General features: G+C 38.0%; 1 protein-coding gene across 2 annotated transcripts in view; it reads right to left on the minus strand.

The window, feature by feature from the left end:
- Positions 1–7,513: 7,513 nt before the first annotated feature.
- The window catches only part of arhgap15 (Rho GTPase activating protein 15), a 630,681-nt gene continuing 623,033 nt past the window's right edge, over positions 7,514–15,161 (minus strand). For both annotated transcript variants that reach the window (XM_078403377.1, XM_078403376.1), the window contains one exon: positions 7,514–11,946. In XM_078403377.1, coding sequence (XP_078259503.1) covers positions 11,763–11,946 — 184 coding nt within the window. In that variant the 3' untranslated portion in view covers positions 7,514–11,762. The remainder of the gene's footprint in view (positions 11,947–15,161) is intronic.

Raw genomic sequence — 15,161 nt, forward strand, 5'->3', positions numbered from 1 at the left:
TAAACCTGTCTTAGATTTTTTTTGTATTCTCTCTTGGTCTGGCACTATTCTGAATATTCCTAATTCTTGTTTTGATGTAATTTATCTCCCACAATTACTTTGGTACTTTTTTTCCTCCTCTTCTTTACTGCGCCCATCCAAGACTGAATTACTTTTAAACCTTTATTTCACGCTGATGTGATATGTTGAAAATATAATCACTTCTTGACCCCACTTCTCTTTTCCAGCTTTGCCCCCCAATCGTATCAGTCTGAAGAGGGGTCCCAACTTGAAATGTCTGTTCATTCCCTCTCCAGATGCTTTCTGATCCGTTGAGTTTCTCCAACACTTTGCTCATAATTCCAACATATTTGCTTCGAAATCAGTTCACATTAAATTGTATTCTTAATATTGGTATTTGTTTTGCTTTATCCCCGACATATTGGGCATGCCGTGCAATCCCCCCTAGACCAAATGCTCAAAAATAGCACAGCAGTGATACCAGCAGATAAGTGATTAACTTACTCAAAGAATATTTCTTTGATAGCTACCTTTCCATAAGCATGAGAAAATGTATTCAATTTGTATCCCCTAAAATGTTGGATAGCATAACTGAATGTTTGAATTCATGGGTTGCCTGCTGTTTATGTATACCTTTATCTACAGTTTCTAGGTTTCAGATTTTAGATTAGAACATTAAAAAAAATGCTAAGTATTTATTTGACAACATTTCCTTGTATCAGCAAATTGTCACCCTGTTTTCTTTCTGCAAATTACCACTGAAAAGCTTAGTAAGGGCTGGGAAGCACAAATAGAAAAAGGTATGAATTATTTTCAAATATGCTGACGTTAAATAGGTAATATTGAGAAACATTTCATTTTGATCACTTACTGCCTTCTGTGTTATCTGAAGTGAATTATCATGATAATTTTAAATCTTCCCCTTTAGAGGAAGTAATCCAGAATATTGTCATCTCTGAGGCTATAGGTGCCCATATTGTCTGTTTTGCAGTAATGCAGATCAATACAGCCACAAAGCTTTGACAATATTATTAGCAACTTGTATTATATGTTAAATACTCAAACTTCTTATGGACTATCTGTTCCTGAGGTAATAGTTGTCATAAAATATCTTGTTTGCATAGAATTTCGCTGAATATTCCTGCTGGAATTCTCAACTGCTGCATCAATAAGTATAATCACGTGTTAAAACAAGTGGGGATTGTTCAAAAAGGTATGTTTCTCTTTGTAAATTTTCTGGATGACAAATTAACACTTCTGTTGATTAAGGGGTTCCAGAGAAAAGAGGATATTTATGGTCAGAGGAAGGTCTTTCATTTTGTACATGTTACCTTTCAATGCACTCAGTGAATTTTTGAAACAATTCTGAAATTAACACAATCAACCAAGCTGCACTCTTTGATTGATTCAGGGGAGACAATATCATTAATTAAGTAGAATGGAATAGAAGTAAATTCTGAAAGAAAATGATTTGGTAGTTATAATGAATAAAATTACCAACACTTTGATGGTTGCCTTGCGAGGGACCTTTCAAAGTTTCTGCAGAATGAGTGGTCTAATTTTGAAGCAAATTATACTGGGGTTTGCAGGCAAACTAAGAATATTTTCACTTAACAAAATCTCATAAAGTCAGAACTGGTCAGTCCGCGTTAACTGGATAGGAAATGCTGAAAATGCATTATGACCCATTGGTTCATAAGATCAAAAGGTGATATATGATTGGAGCAGAATTAGGACATTCGGTCCATCAAGTTTACTCCACCATTCAATCATGGCTGATCTATCTCTCCCTCCTAACCCCATTCTCTGCATTCTCCCCGTAACCACCGACACCTGTACTAACCAAAAATCTATGTATCTCAGCCTTAAAAAATATCCATTGACTTGCCTCTACAGCCTTCTGTTGCAAATAATTCCACAGATTCACCACCCTCTGACTAAATAATTTTCTCCTCATCTCCGTCCTAAAAGAACAACCATGAAATCTGAGGCTGTAATGTCCAATTGGTGATATTAAGATTTAACATTAGGATGTAATTTAATATTAGAAACAAGAGGAGGCCATTCGAACACTCAAGCCTGCCCCACCTCTTCAAATACTCCCGATGACCTCGCCTCCAGCATGCACCAATGTAGAACATTCCAGGGATTCACCATCATATTAGACAAAATAGTGGCCTATAATATTGAAGATCATATAATGGTTAATTTGACTACATAGCATACTATGATCACTATTGGAATAAAATGAGTAGAGGTGATTGCAAATGAAAGAAATTGTTTGTGGTAACTCATTATGGAATGGTAGCTGTATAGTACCATTACTCACTACATCAGTGCCTCACTGCATCAGTGAGGGGAGGGAAGCTGAATACAGAGATGTAGTCAACGACTTTGTTTAGTGGTGTGGGCTGAATCACCTGCAGCTCATAGAAACATAGAAAGTAGGTGCAGGAGTAGGCCATTCGGCCCTTCGAGCCTGCACCGCCATTCAATATGATCATGGCGGATCATCCAACTCAGTATCCTGTACCTGCCTTCTCTCCATACCCCCTGATCCCTTTAGCCACAAGGGCCACATCTAACTCCCTCTTAAATATAGCCAATGAACTGGCCTCAACTACCTTCTGTGGCAGAGAATTCCACAGATTCACCACTCTCTGTGTGAAAAAAACTTTCTCATCTCGGTCCTAAAAGACTTCCCCCTTATCCTTAAACTGTGACCCCTTGTTCTGGACTTCCCCAACATCGGGAACAATCTTCCTGCATCTAGCCTGTCCAACCCCTTACTGACCAGCTCAACACTGACTAATGAGTTAGTGGTGGACTTTACGAGAAAAGGAACACCCCTGTCCCCTGTCTCTCCATCAAGGGTGTGGATATGCAATTTACCAAAGAATACAAGTACCGTGTAATTTACCTGGACAGTAAACTTGACTGGTCCAGGAACGCTGAGGCACTGTATAAGAAGGGACAGACCTGTCTGTAGGTTGTGAGGAGGCTCCACTCTTTCAAAGTCTGCAGTAAGATGCTGCAGATGTTCTATCAATCGGTGGTAGCCAGTGCCATCTTCTTTGCTGTCGTGTGCTGAGGTAGCAGAACGTAGGCCGCGGATACCAACAGAATCCATCTCATCAGAAAGGCTGGGAGTGGAGTTGGATTCATTACAGGTAGTCATGGAGGGGAGGATGGCCCTCAAACCTTGGAGCATCTTGGACAATACAGCTCACCCCCTCCACGACACACCGGTCAACCTGAGGAGAACCTTCAGCAACCACCTGGTTCCACCAAGATGCAGTACAGAACACCACAGGAGATCCTTTTTCCCTGTGGCTATCAAACTGTAGAATTCCTCCCCCTTCTGTCGTGGGGTAGACTGACTCTCAACCCCCCCTCCCATCCCTCCATCCCTTCATCCCCAATCTTTGCACATCCCCAATCCTGGACTTCCCACTCATCGCTTTAATTTCATGTTGCATTTATTTGTGTTTTATGAATGTTGGCAGACCAATTTCCCTCCTGGAATAAGTAAAGTTCTATTGTATTGTACCATATCACACCATTAGCTGTGCATTTCATATCATGTTGCCTTCTCAATTTGTTGATAAAATCAGGAGTTACTTTGAACCAGTGTATTGCTTACCAAGTAGAGTATAGTGGTTTTCCTCCACAGTGTAATTGCTGTGTACCTGTGACTTTCTTAATTTCAAAGGAGCGATTTTATCTGATGGTGCGTTCAGTATGTGGTGGCAATGGTGGTTAGCAACCTTGGTTTTCCTGGCGTATCTTCCAGTATCTAATGTAGACACAAAATGCTGGGGTAACTCAGTGGGACAGGCAGCATCTCTGGAGAGAAGGAATGGGTGACATTTCGGGTCGAGACCTTTCTTCAGATTATTCCAGTATCTATTCATTTCATGACAATACTACCCATAAATTCAATTGGTTAGTACTATCTTTTTCACATTCAACTGGAAATTATTATGTTTTGGAACAAGACTTGATAATAACTATTTCTGAACTGTTTCATTTTACTACAAATTTACAAGTTTACAAACCTTTTCAACAGATGCACCAATGACATAAAATGGGATTGAGTATTCTACTAATTTGTACTACACTACCATTTGGAGAACAGAATATGACTGAAAGAAATTGGGAGGAGTAATTACCAAAACAGGATATTTATCCACAAATTCAGAACTTCTTGGATTTTATTGGCAGTTTCTTACATATTTTCTCAAATTCCATTCAGTTAATCATCAATTTCAGGATTCATTCTTCAAGGGTCTCATGCCGAGGTGCAATATTCAAATTTGGTTGCAAGAATCTTTGTTTGATTTCTCAAAATTTGCCATTCAGAAAAAGAAAAAAAATAATAACTTTTTAATCCATCACTGTAGTGGTGAAATGTAGAGCAATATTTCTCATGTTTTGGTATCAATAGAGTTGTTGTTGTTGGCTTTTGTCAATGCAGCATGCAGATGAATAAAGCATTTCTGTGTATGCTACTATGCAGTGGTTCAGTTACGCCCTTAGTTTGGTTTAGTTTATAGATGCTTCGGCCCACCAAATCCATGCCAACCATCGATCACCCGCATACTAGATCAATGTTATCCGACTTTCGCATCCTACAGACTAGGGGCAATTTACACAAGCCAATTAACCTACAGACCTGCATGTCTTTAGAAATTGGGAGGAAACTGGAGCACCCGAAAAAAAACCCACACAGTCACAGTGAGATTGTACAAACTCTGCAACAGCAGGACCAGTCATGGTTCGAACCTGGGTCTGTGGCGCTACGAGGCAGCAATTCTACCACTGCACCACTATACTGTCTTAATTCTGCAGATGGAGCTTTCCTTGTGTTTTGAAATAAATCGTTACAGGGCAATAAACACACAATGAGGTAATCATGGAATTCCACCTTGATGTGTTGTATTCACATCATGTGATTTTGTGTTCAATGGACAAGAAAACATTGAATGTATTTACATATTTATTACTTTGAGTGCAGTTTGCAGACCAATGCCATAGAGGTATCAAATTGTTCATTGAAATCAATCCCATGGCATGTCCCTTTAAGAACAACTTTGTGATTGCAAACTAGACAGAGAAAAGAGAATATCCTTTTCTATTTGGTATTCTTGAAAGTTACTGCATATGCAACCCCAGTAGCAATTTGCAAAATGTTCTGTATTCTTGCATCTGATTTTTTTACTGCAGTTCATTTTGTTTTGGTCAGATAAATCTATCAAGGAAATGTCTTTAAGCATGCTGTTAAATTGCCTGGGCTAATGAGGGTTAAATTAAGATCCAAACCATAAAAATAATATTCTGTGCCTTTTACACGGTAGACTGGTTAAAAGGATCAAATCAAACTAAGGAGTGTCATGTTAATAAAGTTTATCATATCACTATGAATCTTAAATCGTGTTCAGCAATGCCTGTTTTAATTGCATTAAACTAACAATATGTTCTTTCCACTAATTAGGCCCTTTAGGAATGTCTACATTAAAGTATCTTTAATTTTCCTATGTACTGCTCATAAAACAAATCACAGATTCTCCCTATATGCTCACATGATTCAACCGAAGGCTTTTGAAAATATGCAAAAATGAAAAGACCTCTGTTTAGGAGTTATTAATTTATGAGGTTTCAGTGCATTTGAAGAAAGAGCAGATTAGTTTGTACCTAGTGAGATTGCAAAGCTCTAAAGTGTCAGAATTGATGTGCCTTCTTGTCATAGTCAGGAGCTGTAGCTTAGCTTCTGAGCAAGAGATCTTCAGAACCTCAAGCTGAAATAGATATCTGAGCAAAGTAAATATGGAGCAACAGATTGGGGAGGGGATTACAAGAGCAGCAAGATGATATTGTGTGCTGCAAAAATAAGCTCAGGTTGTTTATCATGCAATCTGAACCTTGAGCTTGTGTTACTGCCTTTAACTTCTTCCTCTCCAGCCTTTGGTCTTTTTTTTAATAGATATTGCTCTGATTTATATTTCATAGATGCCACATACCCTTAAAGGTTTACCAGTATTCATAATGAATTGAGATCCCAATGGAGTGATGCCACTGAGTGTTTGTAACAATCTTTAAGACATGAAAAAAGTGCAAGAAATTAAATACACGACCAGTGAAGATGCAGTAGTAAAAAAAATACAGAAACTGCCAGAAGTATTAGTGGGAAGAATCCAAAGTGTTTCTCGTTATAGTTAAGTGGTAAGGTAAATTATTTTTACAGTGTTTGGGATGGTTGTTTCTGCTCTGTTTTGGCAGCAATCCATTGGATTTGTTTATGTTCTAAATGAGTCCGATCTGAACTTTGTGCAGAAGGTAAGTCAAAAATGAACGGAAACCTGCCCATTACTGACTGGGTGGGCTTAGTACTGAGTCAGGGTATACCTATGTACCGCATGCCTTAATGCAAGCCTATTGTGTTGGTTATGGATTTATACATGCTCTGATCAGCCATAACTACCGAACTAGTAATGGTTGCCATGCCCAACTGAGGATACTTTGATATTATAAAGATACATATTCCAGTTCAAGCAGTTCTATTTCAAATATTTTTTATATAATCTACATCTATATTTACTATATATAGGAAATGAACACCACAGATTATATGAGCATTTTTATTTTTATAGTACAATAAAATTATAGTAGTGCATGTGATTTATTTCTATTTTCTCAGCATCCCTTGTGATATAAAATAGATGATTATGCAACACAAGGAAGTGTTGTGAACCAATGATGTCAATATAAACATAAACACTTCTGGCAATGGATCGGTACAATTTTATCCCCTGTTGGTTTACCCCCATGTTTTTTTTGTTGTAATCTTTACACTGCAGGCTGAATGTCACCTACCTGAAATGTATCTCCTTCCACTGTTCTCTGTTTCTCTGATAAGGGTTTATCAAAGGCAAACTACGTGTTTCCTGGAGCTGAGACTGGAAATTTGGTCGGGTGCAAATGGCCAGCGAAAGACAATAAGTGGGAACTTTGATAATGACTATTTCTAGAACTATAAAACACGATAATTTATTTTGCCACATTTGGAAAGGTGAAGTAATGGAGTAATTTCAAAACTAATCTGCAGAAATAACAGAGCATTTTGTCAAACTTGGAACAGGCTTGAGACAATGGAAGCATTAATTTAATTCAAAAACAAACAGGGTAGTCTTTTTACAGAAATTAATATTTTGGATTCAGGATATGGCCATTTTGTCAGTCATGTGGTTGAGATAATAAGTTAATTTTGGATCTATGATTTCCTTGGATCTATGATTTCCTTATTACCACATACTGTTCTGATTGATATGCATTGGTTGCTATGATTTAGTCAATAACTTCATTGTGCGGGAATTATGTGAAGTAAAGGGATAGTGGAAAGTAAGCTAGTAGATTTTTGTCTTTCTTTATCTCCCAGTTCATAGAATTAAACAGCCTCTGGTTCAAAAGAAAGCAAGAACAAAATAAATCAGATGAGTTGACGTTGTGCAAGAAACTTAAGCAGTACCGATTTTATTTTCAATTTCAAAACAGATAACATGGTCGGAAAATGGCAATGCATTCGCCTAGCAAACCCAGATAGATACCTGTACAATTTTGCTTACAATTGAAGTATACAACATTGTTGCACAAAAGATAGCAGATTTTGGGAGATCTTATTTACGAATGTTACATAAAGGCCAATATCACCTAAAAAAGATAAAATATAATTGGTCACTCAGACATATATTTTGGTTGAATGGTCCTTGTTCTCACTTGATGTTAAAACTCGAATAAAATTGGGCTTCAACAACCACTATCAGGTAATATAATTAAGTTTAGAAATCTGCATCCCTTTCTCTTTCTACTAAGTTCCCCTTTTCTGAATTGTATAATGATAAATGATCAGAAAACAAATGTTTTCTCTAGTCAGTTTTTCTATACATTCAACGCTGAAGTGTGATTTAGAAATATACCTGGAATCTCGATTAAACCCTATCCTTGCAGTGTTCACATCTTGACACAAACATACAACCAGCTGAAAATGGTTTATCTGCACAGTTGGTTTGTTAGGAACTCAATGAATTACACAGTTGCAGGACACTTTTTTTCTTCAATTTCTATCGGCAAAACATCATGTTGCTAGACTTCAAAGAAGGATCTAATTTGGAAAGACTGATCATCAAAACTGCCCAAAGTTGTTATTGCAATAACTTCCTAAATTTTGCTGATTTCTTGACATATTGGGAGGTAATTGTACTCTTTCAGAATGCAGATACAGAGAAATGTTTATACAACATATTTTATGTTTAATTTTTAAGAATACTAAATAATACAAAAAAATATTATCAATATTACAGTGCCAACAGAGTCTTAATATATTCTCTTATTAAGTGAGAGAGATGACATTTGGAGATTGTATATTGAAGTTATTTTTTCAGCTGCCACTGTGTGTTGACAACTTAGAGACTCAAAGTCAATAGCAAATGTTGGCTCTGATTTTTAGTCTCTTGTGTGAAAGGCACCTATTTCCAAATTCTGCAAGGCTCTGTATCCAAACCATGCAGATCAAATACAAGGAGGTGTATTCCCTGTTATTTGCTCAGGAGAAATCTGTCCTTACTAGCTGTAAATTCCTGCCAGTAATGCCCTTTCAACTGTTGTGCAAAACTCATTGAGCTTTTTGTTAACTCAATCAATAATCAGTTGGAAGTAATTCATGCATGAGAACTGGATGTTAAGACAACGTTTAGTTCACACCTTACTGGAAGTGGTTTTTGATGAGAACATTAGCATGGGCTGTGCTTTAGATCTGCCTGGCTGGCACCTTTGAGTCCAGCAAACATGCGTGATCAGTGTTACTTGTTCAAAGCCAAATTTTTGCAGGTGGGTAGAACTTTCTCGCCTCAGTGAGGGGGAAAAAAAGCCAAGATTTTGTCTCTCAGAAAATAAACTGTCTGGGCATGAGGTAAACCTCTGAATGCGAAAGTCAGCGGAAGTGAAAAAGGAACCTAGCAAAGGCGAAAAGCAAAATATCAGTATGAGAAACCCAATCTTAAAGATAACATGAAATAGCTTTTCTGTTTTGTTAGGATAGCTTCATTGCTCAAAGAGAAAAGCTATCTCCCAGTGAATTATTGAATTAACCATTGATCAAACCCAAAGTTGTATCTTTGAGACTGGGCATAACAAAAAGATGATCGATGTACAATTGGTTAATTAGAAAGTTATTACAATATTAACACGGCAACTTTGATCATCATTGCCAGCAACCCTCTACTCTTTCCTGAGTGCTAATTCTTCCTACTTGGCAAGGAGTTTTGATAACCTGTAGAAACAAGGACTGCAGATGCTGTTTAATACACAAAAGAGCACAAAGTGCTGGATTAACTCAGCAGGTGAGGCAACATCTCCAGAGAACATGGATAATTGACTTTTTGGGTCAAGACCATTCTTCAATCAATTTGAATAGCCTATTCAATCTCATGGAATAGATCAGACAAAATCCTCAAATGACACAAAGTTTATCAATCTGTTGCAGTCTGATCCTTCCTCGAGCCTGGGAGTGACCCAGAATGCTACACATTTCAAGGAAAATTAAGTTTGTCAGTAAATGCTGATTTGACTATCTACACCCAAATCTATTTAAAGAGCAAAACAGGACACTTAGTATTTGGTCACAAGCATTGATTTTTTAATGAAATAGTTTATGTGATGAAGAGCATGTGATGATTATATCATTGCTTGATGTGATATTCAGATGGTTGAGGAACTGGGATAAATCAGAAGTAAGATATCAGATTCCATTACCCAGGAAGCAGGGGTGGGGGCTTTGGATAGATGAATGCATTGAAAAATCTAAAGCAGTGGCTCAGATTTGGTGGACAAGAGTGGAGGAAGATATAGGAACAGAGGTGAGTCTATCGACCCCTATGTTTGTTCCACCAATCAATCATAGCATTTCAGAAAGCCTTTGATAAGGACCCACACGGGAGATTGGTGAGTAAAATTAGTGCACATGGTATTGGGGGTAGGGTGTTGACATGGACAGAGAATTGTTTGGCAGACAGGAAGCAAAGAGTAGGAGTAAACGGGTGCTTTTCAGAATGGCAGGCAGTGGCGAGTGGAGTGCCGCAAGGATCGGTGTAGGGCTCGCAAATGTTTACCATATATATTAATGATTTGGATGAAGGAATTAGAAGTAACACTAGCAAGTTTGTGGATGGCACAAAGCTGGGTGGCAGTGTGAACTGCGAAGAGGATGTTAGGAGGTTGCAGAGTGACCTGGACAGGTTGAGTGAGTGGGCAGATGCGTGGCAGATGAAGTATAATATAGATAAATGTGAGGTTATCCACTTTGGCAGCAAAAACAAGGATGCAGATTATTATCACAATGGTGTCAGGTTAGGTAAGGGGGAAGTGCAGCGAGACCTGGGTGTCCTTGTACACCAATCACTGAAAGTTGGCGTGCAGGTACAGCAGGCAGTGAAGAAAGCTAATGGCATGTTGGCCTTCATAATGAGAGGATTTCAGTATAGGAGTAAAGAGGTTCTTCTGCAGTTGTATAGGGCCCTGATAAAACCACATCTGGAGTATTGTGTACAGTTTTGGTCTCCTAATTTGAGGAAGGACATCCTTGTAATTGAGGCAGTGCAGTGTAGGTTCACGAGATTGATCCCTGGGATGGGGGGACTGTCATTTGAGGAAAGATTGAAAAGACCAGGCTTGTATTCACTGGAGTTTAGAAGGACGAGAGGGGATCTTATTCAGACATATAAAATTATAAAAGGACTGGACAAGCTAGATGCAGGAAAAATGTTTCCAATGTTGGGCGAGTCCAGAACCAGTGGCCACAATCTTAGAATAAAGGGGAGGCCATTTAAAACTGAGGTGAGAAGGAACTTTTTTACCCAGAGTTGTGAATTTGTGGAATTCTCCACCACAGAGGGCAGTGGAGGCCAAATCACTGGATGAACTTGAGAGAGTTAGATAGAGCTCTAAGGGCTAGCGGAATCAAGGGATATGGGGAGAAGTATTGGGCACAGGTTACTGACTGTGGATGATCAGCCATGATCACAATGAATGGCGGTGCTGGCTCAAAGGACTGAATGGCCTCTTCCTGCACCTATTTTCTATGTTTCTATAGCTGATCCATATCCAAGTTTATGAAGTCCTTATACTATTATATTCCTCATGTTAAAATAAAGCAAGCTCAATTAACTGAGCAAATTATTTACGGGATAGTTCTTTATGCCTTGCTATAAAGAGATGTCCTTTATCTTTTCTGAAATGTTCCAAAGCGATAAGCGATATTCTCCAGACTATTCCATTAAAAAAATAACTTTAAAAATATGCCCTTTAATTTACTCTATGTCAACAATTAAAATTACGTTTTGTTGTCTTCAATCACTGACTGTTCAAATAATCATGCAGCTTTGAGTTTGACTGCAATCTGGCCAATATTAGTGGATTATTTTAGATTTCAGAGTAAGTGAAGGCATTTTTGTCCAAACAGATTGTACTGTAACATATAAAATGAAGCAACCATCAATCAGTGATTAAAAACAAAACAAAACAATAAAAGCACAATCCCAGGTAAAATTAATCTGTACAGATTAATATCAATGAAACTGAGGGGAAAACAAACAAAATGAGCATGCTAATGTGCTTTCAACCTTGTGCATGTAGCAGAACCACAAATTAACAATGTTTTCACAAACATCATATCTTCTGAGAACAAGAATAACTCTGGGAGTACGGCACGCTCACATCCCCTTGGGGTTGAAGATTTCAGCATGCTCGGTAAGTATCAGATCGATTATCTGGTTTTGGTACATCATGTTCACTGCCATATTTGAAGTTTCTATTTCAGGCCACATAAGAGTTGGTCCAAATACGATGCCTAAACTTTGCGACAACATCAGATTCACCAATGCCTTTGCTATTATCCTGGAATTTTAAAAAAGAGAAAAGAGATCAACGTTTTTGAACCAGTCAGTCAGTTTCATTCCACTAATTAGAACATGAAACATTGAACATAGAAAAGTACTGCACAGGATCAGGCCCTTTGGCCCACAACTTCTGTGCCGAAAATGGTGCCAAGATATACTAATCTTATCTGCCTGCACATGATCCATACACGTCCAAAACCATGTGTCTTTCTAAGAGCCTCTGAACCGCCACTATAGTATCTTAATTGGTTGAAGATGGACTAATACAGGTGAACGAATACAATCCTGAAGATGGACTGATTTCTGACTTTCTGACACTGGTATTATGATTTTGGTCAAAAACAAAATGATTAAAACCTGAATATATCCCTCTGCAGACCACTAATCCCTCAATAGGCCATCTCAACAATGTTTTCCAATCTGGGCCAAACACCATCTGTCCTCTGTTTAGTAAAAAAAAGGCTGCATTTAAGGGGTTGCTATTTGCCTCTGCTGTGTTCAGGAAAGCATACTTCTTAACTTGCTTAGTTGCTTTCTACAGTGTATGCAAAAGATCCTTTTTCCCTGTGGCTCTCAAACTGTTCAACCTCCCCCTTCTGTCATGGGGGTAGATTGACTCCCCTTCCCCCCCCCCCCCCCCCAATCTTTGAACATCCCCAATCCTGGACTTTCCACTCATCACTTTAATTTCATGTTTCATGTATCTTGTTGTGTTTTATGACTGTTGGCAGACCTATTTCCCTCCTGGGATAAATAAAGTTCTATCGTATCGTATCGTATGGACTAATGTAATCCATATTTGAGATAAAGTGATATTCCATTGTAAATTAAAATTATAGGCCAAATGGTCCAATTTGCTGCATCAATAGCCATCCTAATTTATTGAGGTTGAATTATTGGCAATCAATGACAAATTACAAACAGTCATTTGTTGACTTTCAGGAACTTGGTTGAGACTTTTCAAACATGCTTTGCAAAGTCCCGAGGCAATAAAAATCTATGACTTTATAAAAAAAGATTTTTGTCAGAAAGTTACATCCAAATCCCAGAGTGAGAAGAAAATGGAACAACTTCCCTCTAAATTGTTAACTTTTTTGTGATACTTTCAAGATAAAAAGCTAACTCGCAAATGATTTACAGATGGGAGAGCACTTTGCATTTTACTCAGTTTAGTTTAGAGATACAGCACGGAATCAAGTCCACAGCGACCAGCAATCCCCGCACATTAACACTATCCCACACACACAAGGGACATTTTACATTGCTACCAAGCCAATTATCCGACGAACCTGTACATCTTCAGAGTGTGGGAGAAAACCAAAGATCTAGGATAAACCCCATGCAGGTCATGAGGAGAACGAACAAACTCCGTACAGACAAGCATCCATAGTCAGGATTGAACCCGGGTCTCTGGCGCTGTAAGGCAGTAGCTCTACCGCTGTGCCACTGTGCCGCCCCTCTGCTATAGAACACTACGCCACGTCCTACAGAAAAGCTGTGGAACCAGTTGTGAAATTACTTTTGGAGATCAGCTGATGCCCCGCAATCCCATCTTAAATTTTATTGTCCTGTTCTGAGCAACAGTATACGCCTGGAAACTATTGTAAGATGCAAAGACTTCAATGGTAATCCTAAATAGGAAGGTCCAATAATGTTCTGAAATATCAGCAACAATTCCTGTACAATTCTGAAAGCAAATTTATTTTTGGAATTTTAGCATAGATTAGCTCAGTTCTTTTTAAAGACGAGAATTTTTTTTAGTCAAAAGCTTAAAAGAATGTTTATATTAAAAGGACAACATTTTAATATGTGGAAAATTGGTAGTTTTTAGTTTCAGTTGTGGATTGTCTGACCTTACTTAGGTCCTATATATTTGTTCACATCAATCCGCAACTGTAATCAAGATGCTCAAGCAAAATACTGATGTCTCAAAAATTTCTTGGAGAGTTAACATAAAATGAAGTACCTTGTAAAAGTGCAATCACTCTCCTTGTGTGAGTAAATACATCACATTCTGCCCATATCCAACACTGGATAAAACCATTGAGATCAAGGGTATCAATTTGGATGACTGGGAGCAATTTTTGACCAGAAGACAAAAAGAGCACCATTCTTTTCAAATATTGGCAGGGTAACATTAGGATTTTAAATGGCAGATGGAATCTAATGATTAAAGGACAATACCATGTCGCTCAGTGCTGCATTGAAATAGCAGGTTGGATTATATACTGAAAAACATGGTTGGATTTGAACCCACAACTTTTTGACCCTGAGGTGACAGTGCTGCCAACTGAGCCAAGTTGCCATTTTTTAGTGCCATAAAGTACTGCATGTCTCGAGCAATCATTACAATAACTCTCGATTTATAAGTGCACATCTGGTGGCAACTACCATTAATGGTTCAAGCTCTCTTAAAATAAAATTCAGCTTCAGAAAATTGTTTTCTTCCTGCAGTGACATGAAGCAATGTTAAAGGAGACTTAACACCTCACTCATGAGTGCTTTGCAGGTTTTGTTCCTGCAAGGTGCTGCTATGAAATAGTAACTATTATATTGGCTATTCGTACTTTAGCTGACAGTACATTTGATGTCTTTCCTGAAAACTGAAATAGTAAAACCAATTTGTACCAAGGAAGATTTCCAGGCAATGTTAGAAATTAAAAGATTGTTAAAAGCAATTTAACTGATGAGTCACTCAATAATAACATTATATATGATCCATTCTTTTGATAACACTACCTTGATGCACCACTGTATGTTTTATAATATTGTTGCTTTAAAAAAAATGCAAGTTGTTCTTGGTGCACCATGCTACAGACCATGTAAAACTGGTGCTCTGTTCATTGTGTCAATAAACTGTTCTGATCTGAACGCCTTTATTTTCATATTATTATTTTACTCTAAGAACAGATCGCGGCATTCTTGCTTTTCAGAGGATGGCAAACTAAGCCTTTTTGAGTATGTGACAGAAACATCTCCACATTAGGTTGGAACTATGGGACAGACGGGAAAATAAAGGGAAATAGCTTTTTTTAAGATTGTCTGCATTTCTGCACATCAAACAGGCTGAGGTTATTAGTCCTTATTATGCATATTAAGTAAGCCCATTAATTACAACACCAGGGAAATGTTCATTGCTAAGTGAATGCCTCCTGATGGGTACTGATACTTGGAACTTTCAGATGTGGCCCCATCTGGCTTTGTATGAACCAG

Source organism: Rhinoraja longicauda, chromosome 8 (genome assembly GCF_053455715.1).
Source record: "Rhinoraja longicauda isolate Sanriku21f chromosome 8, sRhiLon1.1, whole genome shotgun sequence".
Taxonomy (NCBI): domain Eukaryota; kingdom Metazoa; phylum Chordata; class Chondrichthyes; order Rajiformes; family Arhynchobatidae; genus Rhinoraja; species Rhinoraja longicauda.